Raw genomic sequence first — 18,364 nt, forward strand, 5'->3', positions numbered from 1 at the left:
AGAAAATAATTGCGTATATTTTCTTTATAATCTATCAAGTATTATCTGATGATTTATTAAAATGTGATCATTTTTGTTTAGTACTGACATTTTAACTAGTGAATCATTTGATATTTCTGGATTTTGTAATTCAGAAGATTGATGGGACAGTAATGGAACTTTTTTTTTGGTCTGTTTTAAAAGTGGGGGTATTTTTAGTCAGTGGGGTTTATATAATTTGAGGTCCAAACTTGTGATTTTCACCTCAATGCATGATATGTTTTCATGTAGAGTTGTTTTTTTTTTTTTTTCCCATTTGGTAACAGGCAGAAGATGCCCTGCCTGGTGGGGAGTCAGTGGAAGATTCTGGGGAAAGTTTGGAAGAACTTATGGCCAAGATGAAAAACATGTAGTTTTGTTTCACCTTCTACCTTCTGGAGAAACTGAAGAAATAAACTTTAAAGAGTTGAGAATTCCTGCATTACTAGTAAAGCGTAAGGTGGCATCATTTGATATGTTGTCTTTATTGGTACTATGTCTTCCTCTTGGGAATTTAGAATACCTTGATTTGATTTCTTTTATGCATCTGAAGAGTCCTCAGACTGTGAAGAAGGAACTATAAGAGGCTGTGACATTTTTTTCAGATCTGGCCACTGAGATATAAGACTTTAGGCCCCAAATAAAAAGGTCAAAGTAAATAAATGTCTCTGTAATGGAAGCTGTGGAATCAGATAAATTGTACACAGAAACCCATTCTGCATTAGAATTTGGAGGCCAGTTAATGGTTAAGATTAAGGAGTTGTCTTTGTTTTACCTTGATAGTATTGATCTAAAATGTTGAAATCAAAAATAAATTTTGTAAAATATAAAAATATTAGTATATGATATTGAAATAAAGACAGTGATCAGTATAAACCAAGTTAGTGATTCTCAGGGAAGCTACAACGAGAGTTGGGGAGAAATCAGTGTTTAACTAATGCTGTGTCTGATGGGGCATGAATCACTAGAAAGGTAAACCATATACTAGCTAAGGTCTTATATCCTGAATGAGCTCTTTCGAGATGATTGCTTATTCTGATTAAACACACATTTAACAGCTTTCTGAAAATTTTTCACCTTTAATATTTTACTTTTCTTATTTACTGGAAAAAAGAAGCACTGCCTAATCTGTCTAGTACCTGTGTTAAATTAGCTTCTTAGTTGGGCGTTGTTATCTTAGATCCCAGTCACTCCTGGATGAGTTGAATATTGCAGTGTCAGACTTGCGAAACAGAGAGACAAAATCTTTAATTGTGATCATACCAAGAGGGACGCTCAGCTGGAGATAGCTTGCTGTCTTTACTCATTACAGCAGTCTTGTTCACGAATGTCTGTTTTTAATGGTGTAGTCAGATGTAAATGAAACAGACCAATAATGGTCTGTTTGAAAGAAATGTGTTTTTTAAAACAAATGATGTAGTTATTATTTATTAACATACTATTCTGTATTGTTGCCTTTTCTGTTTAAATCATGTCTTTAAAACGTAAATGCCGCTTTCCTTCTGATGCTGTAATGAAAGTAATATTTTGAACTTTTTTTTGCTTTGAAGAACATATCCATATCCGAACTCTCTAGTGAAATAAAATTCTGATAATTTACTAATTAAGGACGTCACACATAAAGTGCAAAAAGCTTAAAAACCTCAGTAAATTTTTTCAGAAAGATAAACCTCATATCTAATGACATGACTGTCTGTCTTTCAATGTTCCAAGGCTATATCGGTGATTATCATCATATAATAGTAAAGGGAGGAAAACTGGGGTGCTGTAGCAGTGTTTCCTGGGGAACTTCATTTCTGCACTTCATTGCAAACAGTCTTCTTTAGTTCATAGGAATATTGTGAGAATCAAGCAGTCTCTGTAAAATGTTTATTTCCTTGGAAATTACTGCATTGACATTGTAAGGTTTTACTTACTTGTTTTTAAAATATGAACTCTGATCTGATAGATGTGTTCTGACAGTAGAAAAATAATTTAACATTGTTTAATGTAGACTTTTTGATGTACCGCATTACTCTTAATGCTTTTTGTGTGGATTTGTGATTTCATTACTGGATAGATTTCTCATTGTGGAAGCTTCCTTTCACCTGAAAATGGGCAACTGATCTGTAAGTCGATCTTAGCTGTGTGGGGGAACTGAGAGGTTAAGATTTGTATTATGGTCATGCTGCTGTTGTGTCTTTATAAAGCAAGCCTTGAACCCAGGTCTTCCTGACTTTACCATACTGCCTCTCAGTACTTTATTGCACAAAGTTGCTGCAAATTTAAAAAAAAAAAGACTTATTATATCGTTACACTTTATTCAAACATTTTGATTAGAAGTATCAACTGAGGAACTATGCTCTCTCTTTAAAAAAAAACAAACAAGATTTGAAACTGACTTTCCTCATCATCATTTTCCAATTTATGGCAAATGTGCATTTAGATATATATTTTTTAAAATTAAAAGCTCACATTTAACAAGTACAAACAATATGGAATAAAATTTGAAATAATCAAAATCATTTAAATATTTAATATTAAACCTTGTGTCTCTCTTTAATATCAATCTTAATTATTGATCCACCAAATTGTAGGAAATAAAGTTTAAGCATTTCCCCTAATTTGTGTTCCTTCCCAGCTTTATTCATGTATGTGAAATAGAGATTTCATACATGTATGTCCATATACAATACATATAACATGCACACAAAATATGTATTTCATGTTTAATATTAGGACATAATATATTTAATGTACACATCCACGCAATAGTACAGTACTGCTGGAACACAAATGCTAGGTTATAATGGATTATCTCTGACATGGAGTTCCAGTGCTTTAAATTGCAACTCAGGTGTAGCTTTTCTAGCTCCTTCTGTCCTAATGCGCTACCCTGGTTAGTTTGAAATAAAGGAGAAGGCAGCCAGTTCTTCCTATGGGCACCATGACTCTCTCACCCACGCTGGACTTCTTTGTCTCAGGAACAGTGACAAAGCAATCAAGATTAGACTTGAGATGAAATCAAAATATTAAGATTAGTTTTATTTTTTAAAAATTTTTTTATCCATTTTGAACTTAAAGAAAAAAACCCATGTTGTGTTGCGTACAACACAACACAAAAGGAACATTCCATATGAAACCATGAATCTGTTTCACACTGTGTACTTTTTTGGAAAAACTATAGAATAAATACTACATATCATTTTCAAAACTACCCTGCCTTTTTTTGCTTCCTTTTGAATTTCCTTTTGTTCTCTGCTCTGTAATTTTTCTTCCCTCTCTTCCCACCTTGCACTAGAGAAAACCTTCGTTAGACACAGATGTGTGTGTGTGTGTGTGTGTGTAAAACCATACTATGCATCTATTCATCAGTTTTTTCTCTGGAGATGGATAGCATCTTTTTTCATAGGTCCTTTGTAGTTGATATGAGTATCTATATTACTAAAAATAACTTAGTCATTCACGTTTGTTCTTTGAACAGTATTGCTGTTACTGGATCCAGTGTTCTGTTGGTTTCACTCATTTCACTCTTCCTTATTTCATGCAAGTCTTTCCATGTTTTTCTGAAATCAACCAGCTCAGTAGAGCACAGTAGTTTTATATCGCCATCATATACCACAATTTGTTCAGCCATTTTTCAACAGATGGGCATCCCCTCAATTTCCATTTTCTTGCCACCACAAAGAGAGTTGCTGTAAATATTTTAGAAAATATAAGTTCTTTTTCTTTTTTTCATTATCTCCTTTGGAAGCAGACCTAATAGGGGTATTGCTGGCTCAAAGGGGATAGATAGCCAGTTTTATAACCCTTTGGGTATAATTCCAGAGTGCTCTCTAAAATGATTAGATCAGTTCACAGTTCCATCAATAGTGTCCCAATTTTTCCACATTCCTTCCAACATTTATCCCTTTCCCCTTTTTTCATTTCTGATAGTTGTGAGTTGACATTGCAAAGTTGTTTTAATTTTCTCTAATCAATAATGACTGAAAGCATTTTTTCATATGATTATATATAGCTTTGATTTCTTCTAAAAACTGCCTGTTCATATCTTTTAACTGTTTATCAGTTGGGTGGTGACTCATAAATTTGACAATGGTCTCTATATATTTGAGATATGGGACCTTTATCTGAGAAAGCATCTATAAAATTCCCCCTGCCCCCAGTCATCTGCTTTCCTTCCAATCTTGGCTACATTGGTTTTATTTGTATAAAACCTTTTTAATTCAATGAAATCAAAATTATCTAATTTGCACCTCACAATGCTCTCTTTATTCATAAATTCTCCTATCCATAGGTCTGATAGATATTATGATTGATGGTCTTCTAATTTTCTCATTATCTCCCTTTATATCTACTTCAAGTATCCATTTTGATCTTATATTTGTAAACGGTGTAAGATATTGGTCTATACTCAATTTCTGCCAGACTGCTTGCCAGTTTTCCCGACAATTTTTACAAATAATGAATAATTACCCCCAAAACTTAAATCTTTTTTGTCAAAGGTTACAATAGTAATTTATTACTGTGTACTGTATGTGTACTCTGTTCCATTGATCCACCTTTCTCTTAGCCAGTACTAGATAGTTTTGATAATTACTGCCTTAAGATATAGTTTAAAGCTCTGGTTTAAAAGCTCCTTCCTTTATTGTTTTTCATTAATTCCTTTGATATTCTTGACCTTTTGTCCTTCCAAATGAATTTTATTTTTCTAGCTCAATAATTTTTTGGTAACTTAATTGGGATGGCATTAATAAGTAGATTAGGTAGAACTGTCATTTTTATTGTATTGGCTCTGCCCACCCATGAACAATGACTATTTCTCTAATTATTTAAATCTGACTTTATATAAAAGTGTTTTATAATTATGTTCACGTAGTTTCTGGATTTGTCTTGGCAGATACACTCCCAGGCATTTTATACTGTCTACAGCTATTTTAAATAAGTTATCTCTTTCTGTCTCTTGTTGGTGATAGATAGAAATGCTGATGATTTAATGTGGGTCTGTTTTATATCCAGCCTATCACTTTACTAACATTGTTGTTTCAGCTAACTTTTTAGATGAATCTATGATTTTCCAAGGATGTCATCACACTGCCGGCAAAACGGGATTGATTTAAGTTTTATTACATCCTGATTCTTTCAATTTCTTTTTCATCTTTTACTGCTGTTCTTAGCATTTCTAATACAATACTGAATAATATTGGTGATAATGGGCATTCTTGTTTGACTCCTGATCTTATTGGGAAAGCTTCTAGCTTATCCCCATTACAAATAATGCTTTCTAACAGCTTTAGGTAGATGTTTCTTACCATTTTAAGGAAAAATCTATTTATACCTATGCTTTCAAGTGTTTTTATAGGAATGAGTGTTGTATTTGGTCAGAAGTTTTTTCCTGCATCTACTGATATACTCATGATTTTTGTTACTTTTGGTATTGATAGGATCAATTGTGTTAATAGCTTTCCTTGTGTTAAACCATCTCTGAGTTTCTGGCATAAATCTCACTTGGTCACAATATTATCCTTGTGATACACTGTTGTAGCTCCCTAGCTAGTGTTTTATTCAGGATTTTTGCATCCACATTCATTAGTGAAATTGGTCTATACTTTTCTGTTTTCGCTTTTCCTGGTTTATATTATCAGTGTTATATTTTTCTCATAAAAGGAGTTTGGTAGGACTCCTTCTTTGCCTATTCCAAATAATTTAAAAATTGGAATTAGTTGATCTTTAAATGTTTTGTTGAATTCACTTGTAAATCCATCTGGCCTGGTGCTCATTTATGGCCTATTCAATTTCTTTTTCTAAAACAGGTTTATTTAGATATTCTATTTCTTATGTTAATGGCAGTTTATATTTTTGTATGTATGCTTCCATTTCACTTAAATTGTTCAATTTATTAATTGGGCAAAATCACTCCTTATAACTGCTTTGATTTCATCTTCATTGGCAGTATATTCACTTTTTTTTTTGATACTAGTGATTTGGTTTATTCTCTTTTTAAAGTAATATTAACCAGTGGTTTATCTTTTTTTTTCATAAAACCAACTCCTAGTTTTATTGATTCAGTGGTTTTCTTACATTCAAGTTTTTATACCAACATTAAAGGAATTTGAGTTACATTTCTCTAGAAAAGCCAGAGACCTTTAGGGTTCCTTTTTTTTTTTTTTTCCAATTGGTACCTTTTTTTGGTGAAACAGTCAGGATTGAGTGACTTGCTCAGAGTCACAAAGCTAGTAAGTATAAGTGTCTGAAGCTGGATTTGAACTCAGGTCCTCCTGACTTCAGGGCCAGTGCTCTATCTATCCACTGTGCCACCTATCTGCCCCAGTACCTTGTGTTTTGACGCAATTAGTCACTTTCCAAAACATCCCTCCTCATCCTCCCAAACACACACCACCAGCACAGTACCTTCCTCTTGAAAACACGTGAACAGCTTCACTTGTTCCATCATTTCCCTGAGATTGCTGGGTTCTGTGTATTTTTAGCATTATTACAAAGTGTTGCTGTGAATATTTTGGTACACATGATTCCTTTTGTAAACATAACTATGGGGCTCCTGGATGGAGCAGAGAGCTTAAAACTGGTAATTTTTCCCACAATTGCCCATTGTTTCCCAGAATTAGTTGAACCAATTCACAGCTCCAGAGGGGAGCTAGCCTATCTGTCTTCTGACAGCTTCTCCAGCCATGAGGTTTTCCATCTTTTACTATCTTCATAAAAGGATGAATGTGAAGTGAAAACTCAAGAGTTCATATTTCTGATTTTTAGTGTTTTTGAACAATTAAAATTTTTTTATTTGTCTATTTGGGAATAGATACAAGATCATAGATTTGGAGGCCCTAATTTAATAGGTGAAACTGGCCAGGGACATTTAGTTAAGCAGACTTGTGGTCATGCTGGCAGAAAGAGGTGACTTGAACCGAAATCCTCTGTTTCCAGAGCCAGGTATACTACCTCCTAGCCTCACACACACCTGAATAAGAATCCTCTAAAACTAGTCAGTCTTTCTTTGCTGGGAGACATCCCTTTCTCCCGAGGAAGGACCAGCTTACTATCTTATGAGGTTTCTCATTTCACTGTGGGATAGCTAGAATTGCTAGTTTTTCCTGGAGATGACCCAGGATGCACTGAGAGACCTTGAGCCCTTTAGGCCAAGGTCTTTGCAGGCACTCACTTAGGGTGAGGCAACGCCCATTCATTGAATAGTACTGTTTTAGAAGTAGCCAGGGCATGGCCCCTTTAATGAGGCCAAGGAAAAGAAAGACATCAGGCTGGGAGGGGAACAGCAACAGTTATGGATAATCACTGTAAAGCCTGGAGGGTCCAGAGGAGCCCTTAGGCAGGGGCCCAGTGGCATCCCAGCTTCAGAGTGCAGTAGGTTTAAGGTTTTGGGAGAGGACAGGACAGGAGAAAGGAGAGGAGACGAGAGTAAAACCCAAGTCAACTGGGCATCTTTTGGCCATCCAAATTTACCTTTCTTTGGAGAGGAGAAGGAAGGGGACAGAGAGGCAGACATGAGAGGAATTGAGTTATCCAGCTAGCTGGGTCCCCATTCAGCCAGCTGTGTCTACTCACAGGATCTGGTCACTGGATTCAGATGGCTTTGGAGGAGAAGTGAGTGACCTGCACAGCCCTCCCTCACTCAAAACAAAGTCAAGTGCAAGTCATGTCATCATTTCCCTGATGGCATGGTCTTCAGTAACAAAGGACAAACACAAAGCTTTTCCTGATGTTGCAAATTTGTTTGCCTTTAAGCAACATTCACCATTACTCCTAGTTCTTACCTCTGATGTCCTCATTACATCCTTTCTTCTCCAGTTTGGAAATGCCTGGGTCCTTCCCTTGAACCTTCATGATCTTAAGGTCCCCGGTCATTCTGGTTGTCCTCCTGGATGCTCTTTTACTTACCAGTATCCGTCCTAAAATGTGGTACCTAGAATTGAAACAATGCTCCCGATGTGATGGGATCCGCAAAAAGTACAGAGGCCCCATGACTTCCTTTGGCTTGTACATCATTTATTCCTTTGAAAGCATTACCTTTTCATCTTGTGCAGATAATAAATAGTAATTGTTTCTCTTTTACCCAGGAACCTTGGAGGGTCTTCTCCCAGTTTGATTTTTTTTTTCTCATTAAAAGGGCCATCCCTTGAGCAACTACTTAAAGAAGCCTATTCATTGAATGGGTATACCTCATTCAAAGTAAGAATGTTGATAAGACCTTAGCCAGGTATACCTCACTCAAAGTAAGAATGTTGATAAGACCTTAGCCTGAAAGGGCCAGGGTCTCACATTGCATCCTGGGCCATCTCCAGCCATCCTGATGAATATCAGGCCACTGGACCCAGATGGCTCAGGAGAAGAAAGTGAGGTTGGTGACCTTGTACAGCCCTCCCTCACTCAAATCAAAGTCAACTGCACATCATGTCATCATCTTGATATCATGGTCCTCCTCGAGAACAAAGGACAAACACAACACATATACACAAGAGATACAAAGTCTTCTGTGGCAGGGAAGAGCTTCCAGGAGGGGGGAAACAGGAAAGGCCTCACAGTGGAAGGTGGTGTTTGAGAAGAGCTTTGAAGGGAATGAGGGATTCCAAGAGGTAGAAGTGAGGAGGGTACATATTCCAGGCCTGGGGACACAGCTCGTAGAAAGGGATGGAGATTGGTTTGTCATGTGTGATGCCCAGCAAGGCCAGCTTAGTTGCATCCTCTATAATAATGCCAGGAAGAAAGCCTGGTCCAAGACCATGAAGACCTCTACTGATGCCAAACAGGACTCATGTTTTTAATCCTAGAGATCACAGGGTACCACTGGAGTTTATTGAGCATGTGTTTGACGTGGTCACAACTGTGCTTCAGGAAAATCACTTCGGCAGCCAGGTAGAGAAATTATTTGGCAATCTAGTAAAAACCAGGAGACAGGAGGAGGAAGACAGTTTCCCATTTTTATTTTAAGAGTGGAATATAGTTATATTATTTTTCACCTTTGCAATTAAGGCATGTTACACATTAAAAACTACAGACGTGTAAGACAAAAAATTCTATACCTACATGATGATACAAAATGACATCCAAGAGGGGAGGTAGCAATCTCTTATCCTTTGTAATGCTTCATTTTCAACACAAGAAACGGCAGACAAGTGTTTCAAATATAAGTGATAAATGGGCTGATTCTGTATAGTAAGTATGCTTTTCAGTGAGAAAATGTCAAAGTTATATTTTGACAAGTCAAAAATTTGTTCAGAAAAGGTTTGGATGAAGTATAATACCTTTTGTTATCTCAAATGCCCAAGTATTATGATAAACAATAGGAAAATGTAGGTATCACTTATAAAGAAGCTAATTTTTTTTAAAAAAGGTGATTATATATTAGCAGTTTTCTTAAGAAAAAAATGACAGTGAAAGAATTCGTGAGAATGTAGCAGCCAATGCTTAACACCAATAGTTTATATTCAAATAGTCAAATCAAGATATATTATCTCTCCGATCTTCAAAATCTCTATGAGGTAGATAGGGAGGTAGGGCTGCTTCTCAAAGGAAAAAACTTTGGAAAAAGAGGATGGTGTCATTTTCCAGAAGAGTAGACAACTAGAATATTCGAGTTCCTGATGTGAAAGCTGACTGATGTCCTACCAAGAGATGGCAGGGCACCTTCTTCTATTTATCTTAGAACTGTCACATCCTAGAAGTGAATTCCCAAGAAAACTGTAAAAATATTTTTAAGCTTGGCACAAGGCATCTAGGTTTAACTCAATCTCTCTCGACTCTTTCTATCCCCAGAATCACTCTGTTCCATACAAATACTGTAAAGCACCAGGTCAGCATGAGGCAGCCAGACACAAATAAGTTTAGAAAAGAAAAAAAGCAAAAACCACCTTGTTACAGTGAGAAATAATACTGTCCCAAGCCTTGAATAATTCATTGTAAAGTGCATTGATGTTTGCTTTAGTTTAGGAGTTCATGGGAGACTGCTACCTTTGTCCATGGAGAAGGAAAACATTGGGGGAAAGGGTGGTTTTTAAACTAAATGTGTCTCCACTTGATGAGTGTCTCGAGAGCGCATTTCCCCCGACAAGAGATGTTTCTGCTTCTTTTATATCCATTGCTCTTTTGTAGAGTTCAGCAGCTTTTTCAAAATCTCCTCCTTCATAGCTTAAAGAAAATGAGCAGAAGTTTGAAAAGCTGGTACCATGGCCATTTAAAGAATCAATAAGACAAGGTGGTGATGTGGACAGTAAAACTGGGAATAAGAAATCAGGTGATGATGCCTTCAGATCAAGTGTGTTTATTGGATCAGAAGAATGAAACAAAACAAGCCTCTGATCCTGAAGCTTCCTCTCTCCTGCTAATGGGGGCCCATCCCTGGTCAAGGCTGGGTACAATGAGATGAACAGGAGGGGGCCTGTCTAGTCCAGCAGCACAAAGAGAGGGAATACACAGAAGGCAAGGCAACCAGATTTTTACAAAACAAGTTTTGCTGATGTCTTTTGTGTTAATGTCACAGTCATCTCTCGATAGGTTTCCCAACCCTCCATCCCATAGCAAAGAAAAGCAGTCATACAAATGATGGCTCTGCTGGGACATCACGGTTCATATTCCACTCCCCTCAACAAGTAATTTTTCACTCAAGCTCTATGCATTAGCTTTATAGGCACCAAAGAACCTGTGTCATCTATCCTAACACCAGTGACAAATTTAAGGTGGAAAATAAATACTGGTGACTTGCTTTCCATTACCATCAGCATGTGAAATTATGTTACTTGGGGAGGCAAGAATAATTACTTTCCCCAAATACTCTCAAATGTATGTCAGTAAATTTTCTATATTCACTTGTAAAGTATGCAAAAAAATTAAAAACATCTTCCTCCCTCCCAAGAGTCCAACTATATTTGGGAAAAGGATAACAATCTTACCTCAGCACAGCCAAATTTTTTAGCGTTTCACCCACTCGTGGGTGCATCCGACCCAGGCTGTCTTCATAAATCTTTAATGCTCGTTCATACAATGGCAGGGCTTCAATTGGCTTTTTCTTGAAGTAAAGAAATAATCATATTGCTTGCTAATGTATGATAAATACACTGAATTGCAAGATGAGTTATTTTAATATGCACTTGAAAAAAATTTTTCAGAAAAAATATTTTTATTGAGAAAATAAAGAAGCAGATTATTAATCTAGAGTATGGTAAGGCTACTAGATGAGGAACCTTGGGTTCCAATCCTAATTTATTTACTAATCTGACCTTAAGTTAGTCAGATAAGTTTTCAGTTTTATTTGCCTTGTCTGCAAAATGGGGACAGTGACTCCTGCTCCTTCCCTTAACTTTTTTGTCAATACTTCAACAGTCTCTGAATTCATCTGTGTGGGTACTCCTCATCATCATAACAGAGGGCAAAAGCTCTATGACTTGACAGAGTCTTAGAGAGTGGCTATGAGCAGGAAAATTCAAGCAGGTCAGAGCTGTGCACACTATTCTGAGGGGATGACCCTTTCTGAAAGCTGACCGGGGCTGGTCCTTCAATGACGGATTGAGACCAATACCAGCTCTGAACTCCAAGTCTTCTCAACTGTGCAAGAGTTGCTAAACCTGGTACTCTGTTGGCATTTCCTTCAAGAATCCACTAGGAATTGGCATCAGATAAAGACTTTAGGGCAGCATTCTCTCCCTACTTCTTAAGAGTTGTGTGTTTGTCCTTCATTGCTAAAAAAGACCATGCCATCAGAGAAATAATGACATGACTTGCACTTGACTTTGTTTTGAGTGAGGGAGGGCTGTGCAGGTCACCAGCCTCACTTCTCCTCCAGAGTCAGCTGAATCCAGTGACCTGATATTCATCAGGATGACTGGAGGTGACCTAGGATGAGGCAATTGGGGTAAAGTGACTTGCCCAAGGTCACACAGCTAGTGAGTGTCAGGTGTCTGAGGTGAGATTTGAACTCAGGTCCTCCTGACTCCTGCACTGGTGTTGTATCCACTGCACCACCTAGCTGCCCTACTTCTTAAGAGTATGAAGATAAAAAAGGACAATATCAAAGGCATTAAACTCATCCATTTTATAGTTACTTAGTTTAACTAATCTAGGTGGCTCTGTTGATTCTTCTCACAAAACTTGGTTATAATTATTTTTTTTAATCTATGTAAATGAAAAGTGGAGCAGCTAAGTGACTCAGTGAATAGAGTGCTGGGCCTGGAGTGAGGAAGACCCAAGTTCAAATCCAGCCACAGTCACTTCCTAGCTGTGTGACCCTGGACAGGTCACTTCACTCTGCATCAGCTTCCTCCTTGGTAAAAATGAGCTGGAAAAGGCAATGGCCAACCACTTCAGCATCTTTGCCAAGAAAACCCCAAATGGGGTCACGAAGAATCAGAAACAAGTGAACAACTGAAAGGTAGCATTAGTGTATTATTATGGTGAGGAGAAAAGAGGACTGCACTGGAAATCAGAAGTTTTCGGTTGGGTTCCAGGGTCTTTCTGGGGCTTGGCTCCTTACGTGCCTTTAATCACTGAGCCTGTTTCCTGACATGTACAATGAGAGTACTATTACTTGCATAATTGTCTGCTCTCACAGGACTATTGTGGGAATCAAATGAAGTAAAGTGTGCAAAGGGGCTTTTTAAACCAGAAAGGGCTATGTTTGTGTAGATTACTTCTACTAATTATTTTAAAAGGCCATTATAAAGGTTGTTAAGTGCTTTTCCAAAGGACGTATCAAAAAATGTTCATTCTCTTCTCATTATTTTGACTTTAAACTTACTTTGCCTAAGTTAAATTTCTTTTAAACATGCTACATACTCCATCAGGCTGGAAAGGCTTAAGGTACAGGCCTAGCAGCTGTCAGAGCTGCCATATTTAATGACCACGTGAGCTAAGTGTGAAGAGGCTGGTCAATGGGAGATCATCTACCAGATTGTGAGAGGTTTTTTTGGCTTCAGCAGCTCATGACGCTATCTACTACTCTGGGTTGCATCAGAGGACAGCACATACATTAAGGGCACCATGGATCTTTTGACATGTGCTACAAAACAGGGGATTTGGAGAAGGGAGAAAGTCATGCAACTTACCATTTGGCTATAAAGGACAGCGAGGTTCACCAAGGCAGTAGCTACACTAGGATGTTTTGGACCAAAAGATTTCTGACGTATTTCTACAGCCAATTCATATAATGGTACAGCCTTATCAAGTTTCCCCTATAAAATAAGAAATATTGAGGAAGTAAATAACATCATGTAATTAAATACTTTTTTTTTTTTTAAAGAAAAAGGAAATACATTATAAGGGGGAAAAGTTCTCACCACAGAATTATCTCCTGGCTCCCTGCTCAAGGTCAATTATGAATAGTTAATAAATTTACTAATTTTCCTCAACAACTCTCAACATTTCATCCATCTCTTAATCCAACAAACATTTATTAGAAGGACATGTACTGCATGCATGGGACCCAAAAGATGAAATCCAAAATGGTATCTGTCCTGAGAAAAACTCACATCCTACTGCCTTACATTCCAGGAATAAATGATTCTGGGCAAGGGAGATGAGAATTCAAAAAAATATTTTACAGGTTCTAGGCTTACAGCATCCCACATGCTTGGCACATGGTAGAGTGGTATGATGCCAGGTCATTGGACATTTCCAAGGATTTGTTAGCATGTTCCTGAACATGCTGGTGCTCAGTGTAAAAGTTGGGAAACTAGACAGTGTTAAATCCTATGTAAGAGGAAATATTGTAAATATCCATTACAGTGTAGTCATGGATAAGTGTTTTGTTTTGAGCTGAAAGAAGGGTAGGACATTGGTCTGAATTTGCTATATCATCTACTGGATTGAAATGTGCAAATATCTGATTAATTCTTAACTTTCCTTCCCTTGAATAGGTATCACGACAGAAATGCCTAACTGTGAAGCACTCAACTATTTGTTTAATATATTTAATTCCTTACTAGTAGAATTCATTCTGGTTTCCTTCTTGTTTATGTATTTTGATGTAAAATGCTTCTCACAAGTTGAGAGAGTACCCCACCTGGCAAAGAAACCCCTTTTGGCTTTCATTTGATATAAAGAACAAAAGAAGAAGAGTAGTTTCTTCTACAAAAGAAGGGTAGTTTCAGCCAACTGCTATTTAAGTTGCAAATTAGGATCATGTGTATAATTCTGACAAAAGAACAAAATTAATTTCATTAAGGTAAGTGACATGTATAGACTACATTCATGAAATAAAAGAGTTGAGAGTGGTCACAGATACTAAATATGTGGATTTTCCACTAAGATACCCACTTCACCCTCCTCCTCCATCTCAACATCACCTTTGTGCCAGGCAGGCGCCATGTCCTCATCTTTCACAATGAACCTGCTGACCTGGCTCTGCATGGAGTTAGGCACCAGCTGTGGTACAGGCTGTGGACTATGCCACAGCACTTGTGTTCTAGTACCAGGTATGTTCATTTCATAATATTACTGATTCAGTGGGAAAAGGATTAGGCAATAAAAATGCTCAAGCAATAGAAGAGGCCACTTAGACCCTACCCTGAGGGCCCTGACGCAACTGAGCATCTTACAACGTATGTGGCTGGCCCTGCTCCTGTGCCTGCGCTGGTTGCAGGCACTCAGTTTTTTCTCGTTCCAGCAGGTACTCCCTCATGCCATAAAGGCCTCAAGGGTAAGTCTAGGAACAGACTGGGTGTTGTCTGAGGATGAGCTCACGGGTAGACTGGCTGCCTGCTGATCTAGTTTTTGGCCACCATGACTCTCAGAGACCATTCTGGTAAGTCACAGACAGGGGTGGGACATCATGGCCACTTCTTTCTGTACTTAAGGATCTGGATTACGCTGAAGAAGAATCGCTCCAGAATGGCAAAGCTATCATTTAAAACTACGGCCACGACCTAAAATCATCATGCAGGTGAAAAAAATGCTGCCATTTATAACCCGCTTTTGAAAACCCTCTATTGTAAATTGTGAATCAATTTATGGGCCTCTGAGCCTTCAACATCTCGTCTAAATCCTCTTCTTACAAATGAGGAAACTGGAGCCCAGGAGGATTTAGGGTTTTGCCCAAGGTTGCACAGATGGTCAACGGCAAAGCTGCATTCCCAGGCCAATCTGCTTTCCCTTAAGGCACAATGCCACCATTTTATGAGGGCTCAAATCACAAGTGCACTTTTATCTATCCATCTACTAGATGGAATAGAAAGTCACTGTGATGTAAGAGCCCAAAGAAAAGCTATTTATCAAAGAGAAGTGAAATCGTTTATTTCACAGTACTGGTGATTTAAATGGAATATCCTGAAACACAAAACCTACACAGATAAAGCAAGCATGACTTCAACGAACACAGACCATTTTCTTGTACAGGATGGCAAGATGCTTCCCTGTGTACGCCAGCGAAGGGTGGTCGGGGGCCAACGCTCGCCTCCTAATGTCGAGGGCTCGCTCGTAGAGTTCCTCTGCCTCCACATACTGCTTCTTCTCATTGTACAGAGCAGCCAGGTTATTCAGAGACTGTGCACAGTCAGGGTGGTCTGGGCCTAAGACTCGCTCCCTCATTTCTAAGGAGCGTTTCAGAAAGAGATCAGCCGCCCTGTCAACAGCAACAACCCAAATGGTGTTTAAGGCAATCAGCAGGGTCTCTACAGTTATGCTCTTATAAGACCACATCTACTTGGGTGAAATGAAGAGGAATACTGAACAAATATTTTTGCTTTAATACATAAATAGACAGTTTAGAGAACTTGGACCAATATTCTGCCCTCCTACAAAAAAAAACCCACCTCAAAATAATTGTTTTCCTAAAAGCAAATTTGAGGGCGTGAATCACATAAACAATGGCTTCAAATGCCTACTTCATGACCTACGTGACATACATTGGCTTTGCATAAGATTTTAAAATGAATGATTTTAAAACAAAATTCTTTAAAAATCAAGTCCCTCCTTTGGGAGACATTTTAAAAATTCCAGCTACAATGTTCTCAAAATATCTAATTGCTAATAGAGCTTAACAGAGTGGCCTAAATGTTTGTAATATTTTTCTGAAATCCAAAGGTTCAACAAATTAATTTTTTTCTATAGTACAAGTAAAGTACGAATATAAACCCCTTTCTTAACAAATAAACTAAAAGGGGGAAAAGCAGCCTTGAAAATGTCCTTGTAATTAATGATGAATTCTATATTAATCCCAAGGTTTCTTTTGGTCCAGGTTTCAGATAAGTAAAATTTCTCATCTGAGTTAAATTTTCATTAATACATTTGACATATTTTCAATAGATTATTTGATTCAACAGCTAACATTCTACCCATTAGGAGGGAAGGAAAAACCTTAATTTGGGTTAACATTTTTCTAAAGGATGTGCCTAGTTAAGAGGTAGGAATTCAGTGTGAGCAGATTGACCACAGCAGCTCACTAAAAGCCCCTAACCAAGACAGAGGAAGGATTGGGTTAGTACTGGAAGAAAGAGCACTCACATAGATGAAATCATAGGTATTCAAATATCTTTCTAAGTATGCTCACTGGGTTTATATAACTGAGTTTTTTCCCTTTAATTATTATTTGCCACATTCACTGATATCCTAAAAGGATGGCAGTCTTTGTTTGTACTATGTATTCAGACTATCGAATGATTACTTTTTTCAAAGTTAAATACTTAGACTTAGGAACCAAAATACTGAATGGGAAAAAAAAAACTGTTATTAAGTCATTCAGTTGTGTCTGACTCTTCCTGACCCCCTGGACCACATATCTCCTGAAGTCTAAGATAATGTTCACTCCTTCCATGACACTGTCCATTCATCTTGTCCTCCGTTGTCTCCTCCTTTTGTCTTCAATCTTTACTAATATCAGGGTCTTTTCCAACGAGCCTCTCTTCTCATTATGTGGCCAAAGTACTTCAGTTTCAGTATTTGATGTTCCAGTGAATAGTCTGAATTTAAGTACTGACTGATTTGATCCCCTTGCTGTCCAAGGAACTCTCAAGTCTTCCCCAGCACCACAATATTAGTACTCAGCTTTCCAACTCTCACAACATAACACTATTAGAAAAATCAGAGCTTTGATTATATGGACCTTTATTAGCAAGAGAATATCTCTGCTTTTTAGTATGCTGTCCAGATTTGCCACAGCTTTCTTTCTAAGCAGTAAGCGTCTTGTTATTTCATGGCATGATCTTTTATTTCATGCAGTGATCTTTGAGCCCAAGAAAATAAAATCTGACACTGCTTCCATTCTCCCTCTATTTGCTAGGAAATGATAGGGCCAGTTGCCAAAATCTTAATTACTTTTTTTCATGCTAAGCTTCAAACCAGCTTTTACACTCTCCAGGCTTCTTAATTCTTCATTTTCTGGTATCCGAGTGCTATCATCCGCACCTCTAAGATTGCTGACATTTCTCCCAGCAACTTTAATTCCATTTTTTGATTCATCCAGTCTGACACTTTGGATGATGTGTTCTGCATGTAAGTTAAATAAATAAGGTAACAATATACAGCATTGTCATATGCATTTCCAAATCTTAAGCCATTCACTTCTACATTTGCTTCGGTTACTACTTAACCCACATACAGGTTCCTCAGGAGACAAGTAAGATGATCTGGTACTCCCATCTCTTTGAGAACTTGCCACATTTTGTTGTGATTCATACAGTCAAAGGCTTTAATGTAGTGAGTGAAGGAGAAGTAGACATTTTTCTGGAACTCCCTTGCTTTCTGTATAATCAAACTCATTTGGCAATTTGGTCTCTAGTTCCTTTGCTTCTCTCAAAACCAGCCTGTGCTTTTGATGATTCTTGGGTCACATATTGCTGAAGCCTAGTTTTCAGAATCTTAAGCACAGAGCATCTTTACTTATCTTGTGGTCAATGCATTACTTACTCAAGATTATTTTGTAGATAATAGAGAACACCCAGCTCATTGAGGGTTCGTGCATTATCTGGTGTGTCTTTGCCTAATGTAAGTTCTTCCAACTGTAAGGCCCGTCGACGTAAGAGGGCAAATCCATACTAAAGCACAAAAAAAATAAATTTGTTATCAGTTTATTTTGAAGCAATACACAATTGTTTATTAATCATGCTTCCTTTTTTCTTCAAAGGCAATTGCAATTATTTAAGTCAAGACTAATTTAAAATTATTATTCATTAAAAATCATCCATATCCAAATATTTTATCACTCATATACTACACTCCATTAAAAATACTTGTATGGTGGTGCTTCAGAAAATGATTTGCTAGCATACTTTGTATTTTTTTTTCTTTTTAAATGGGCAGAAATGGGATCGTAAGGCTAGCCCCTGACAACCCGTTCAGGATTTTTAATTTTTTTTTTAAAGTCTGAAATTAACTGCTACCATAAAAGGCAGAACAATTTAAAACAAATAGA

General features: G+C 37.5%; 2 protein-coding genes across 6 annotated transcripts in view; one reads left to right on the forward strand and one right to left on the reverse strand.

Moving 5' to 3' along the window:
• Positions 1-3,214, forward strand: part of UBA5 (ubiquitin like modifier activating enzyme 5) — a 21,327-nt gene extending 18,113 nt beyond the window's left edge. For all 3 annotated transcript variants that reach the window (XM_072651339.1, XM_072651338.1, XM_072651337.1), the window contains exon 12: positions 306-3,214. In XM_072651339.1, the coding sequence (XP_072507440.1) occupies positions 306-392 (87 nt within the window). In that variant the 3' untranslated portion in view covers positions 393-3,214. The remainder of the gene's footprint in view (positions 1-305) is intronic.
• Positions 2,372-18,364, reverse strand: part of NPHP3 (nephrocystin 3) — a 50,394-nt gene continuing 34,401 nt past the window's right edge. For 2 of the 3 annotated variants that reach the window (XM_072651333.1, XM_072651332.1), the window contains exons 23-27: positions 17,860-17,987; positions 15,337-15,577; positions 13,065-13,190; positions 10,917-11,032; positions 2,372-10,155 (exon numbers count right to left, since the gene is read on the reverse strand). In XM_072651333.1, coding sequence (XP_072507434.1) covers positions 9,975-10,155; positions 10,917-11,032; positions 13,065-13,190; positions 15,337-15,577; positions 17,860-17,987 — 792 coding nt within the window. In that variant the 3' untranslated portion in view covers positions 2,372-9,974. The remainder of the gene's footprint in view (positions 10,156-10,916; positions 11,033-13,064; positions 13,191-15,336; positions 15,578-17,859; positions 17,988-18,364) is intronic. The other variant, XR_011976607.1, reaches the window with a different exon arrangement.

The sequence above is a fragment of the Notamacropus eugenii genome, chromosome 3 (genome assembly GCF_028372415.1).
Source record: "Notamacropus eugenii isolate mMacEug1 chromosome 3, mMacEug1.pri_v2, whole genome shotgun sequence".
NCBI lineage: Eukaryota > Metazoa > Chordata > Mammalia > Diprotodontia > Macropodidae > Notamacropus > Notamacropus eugenii.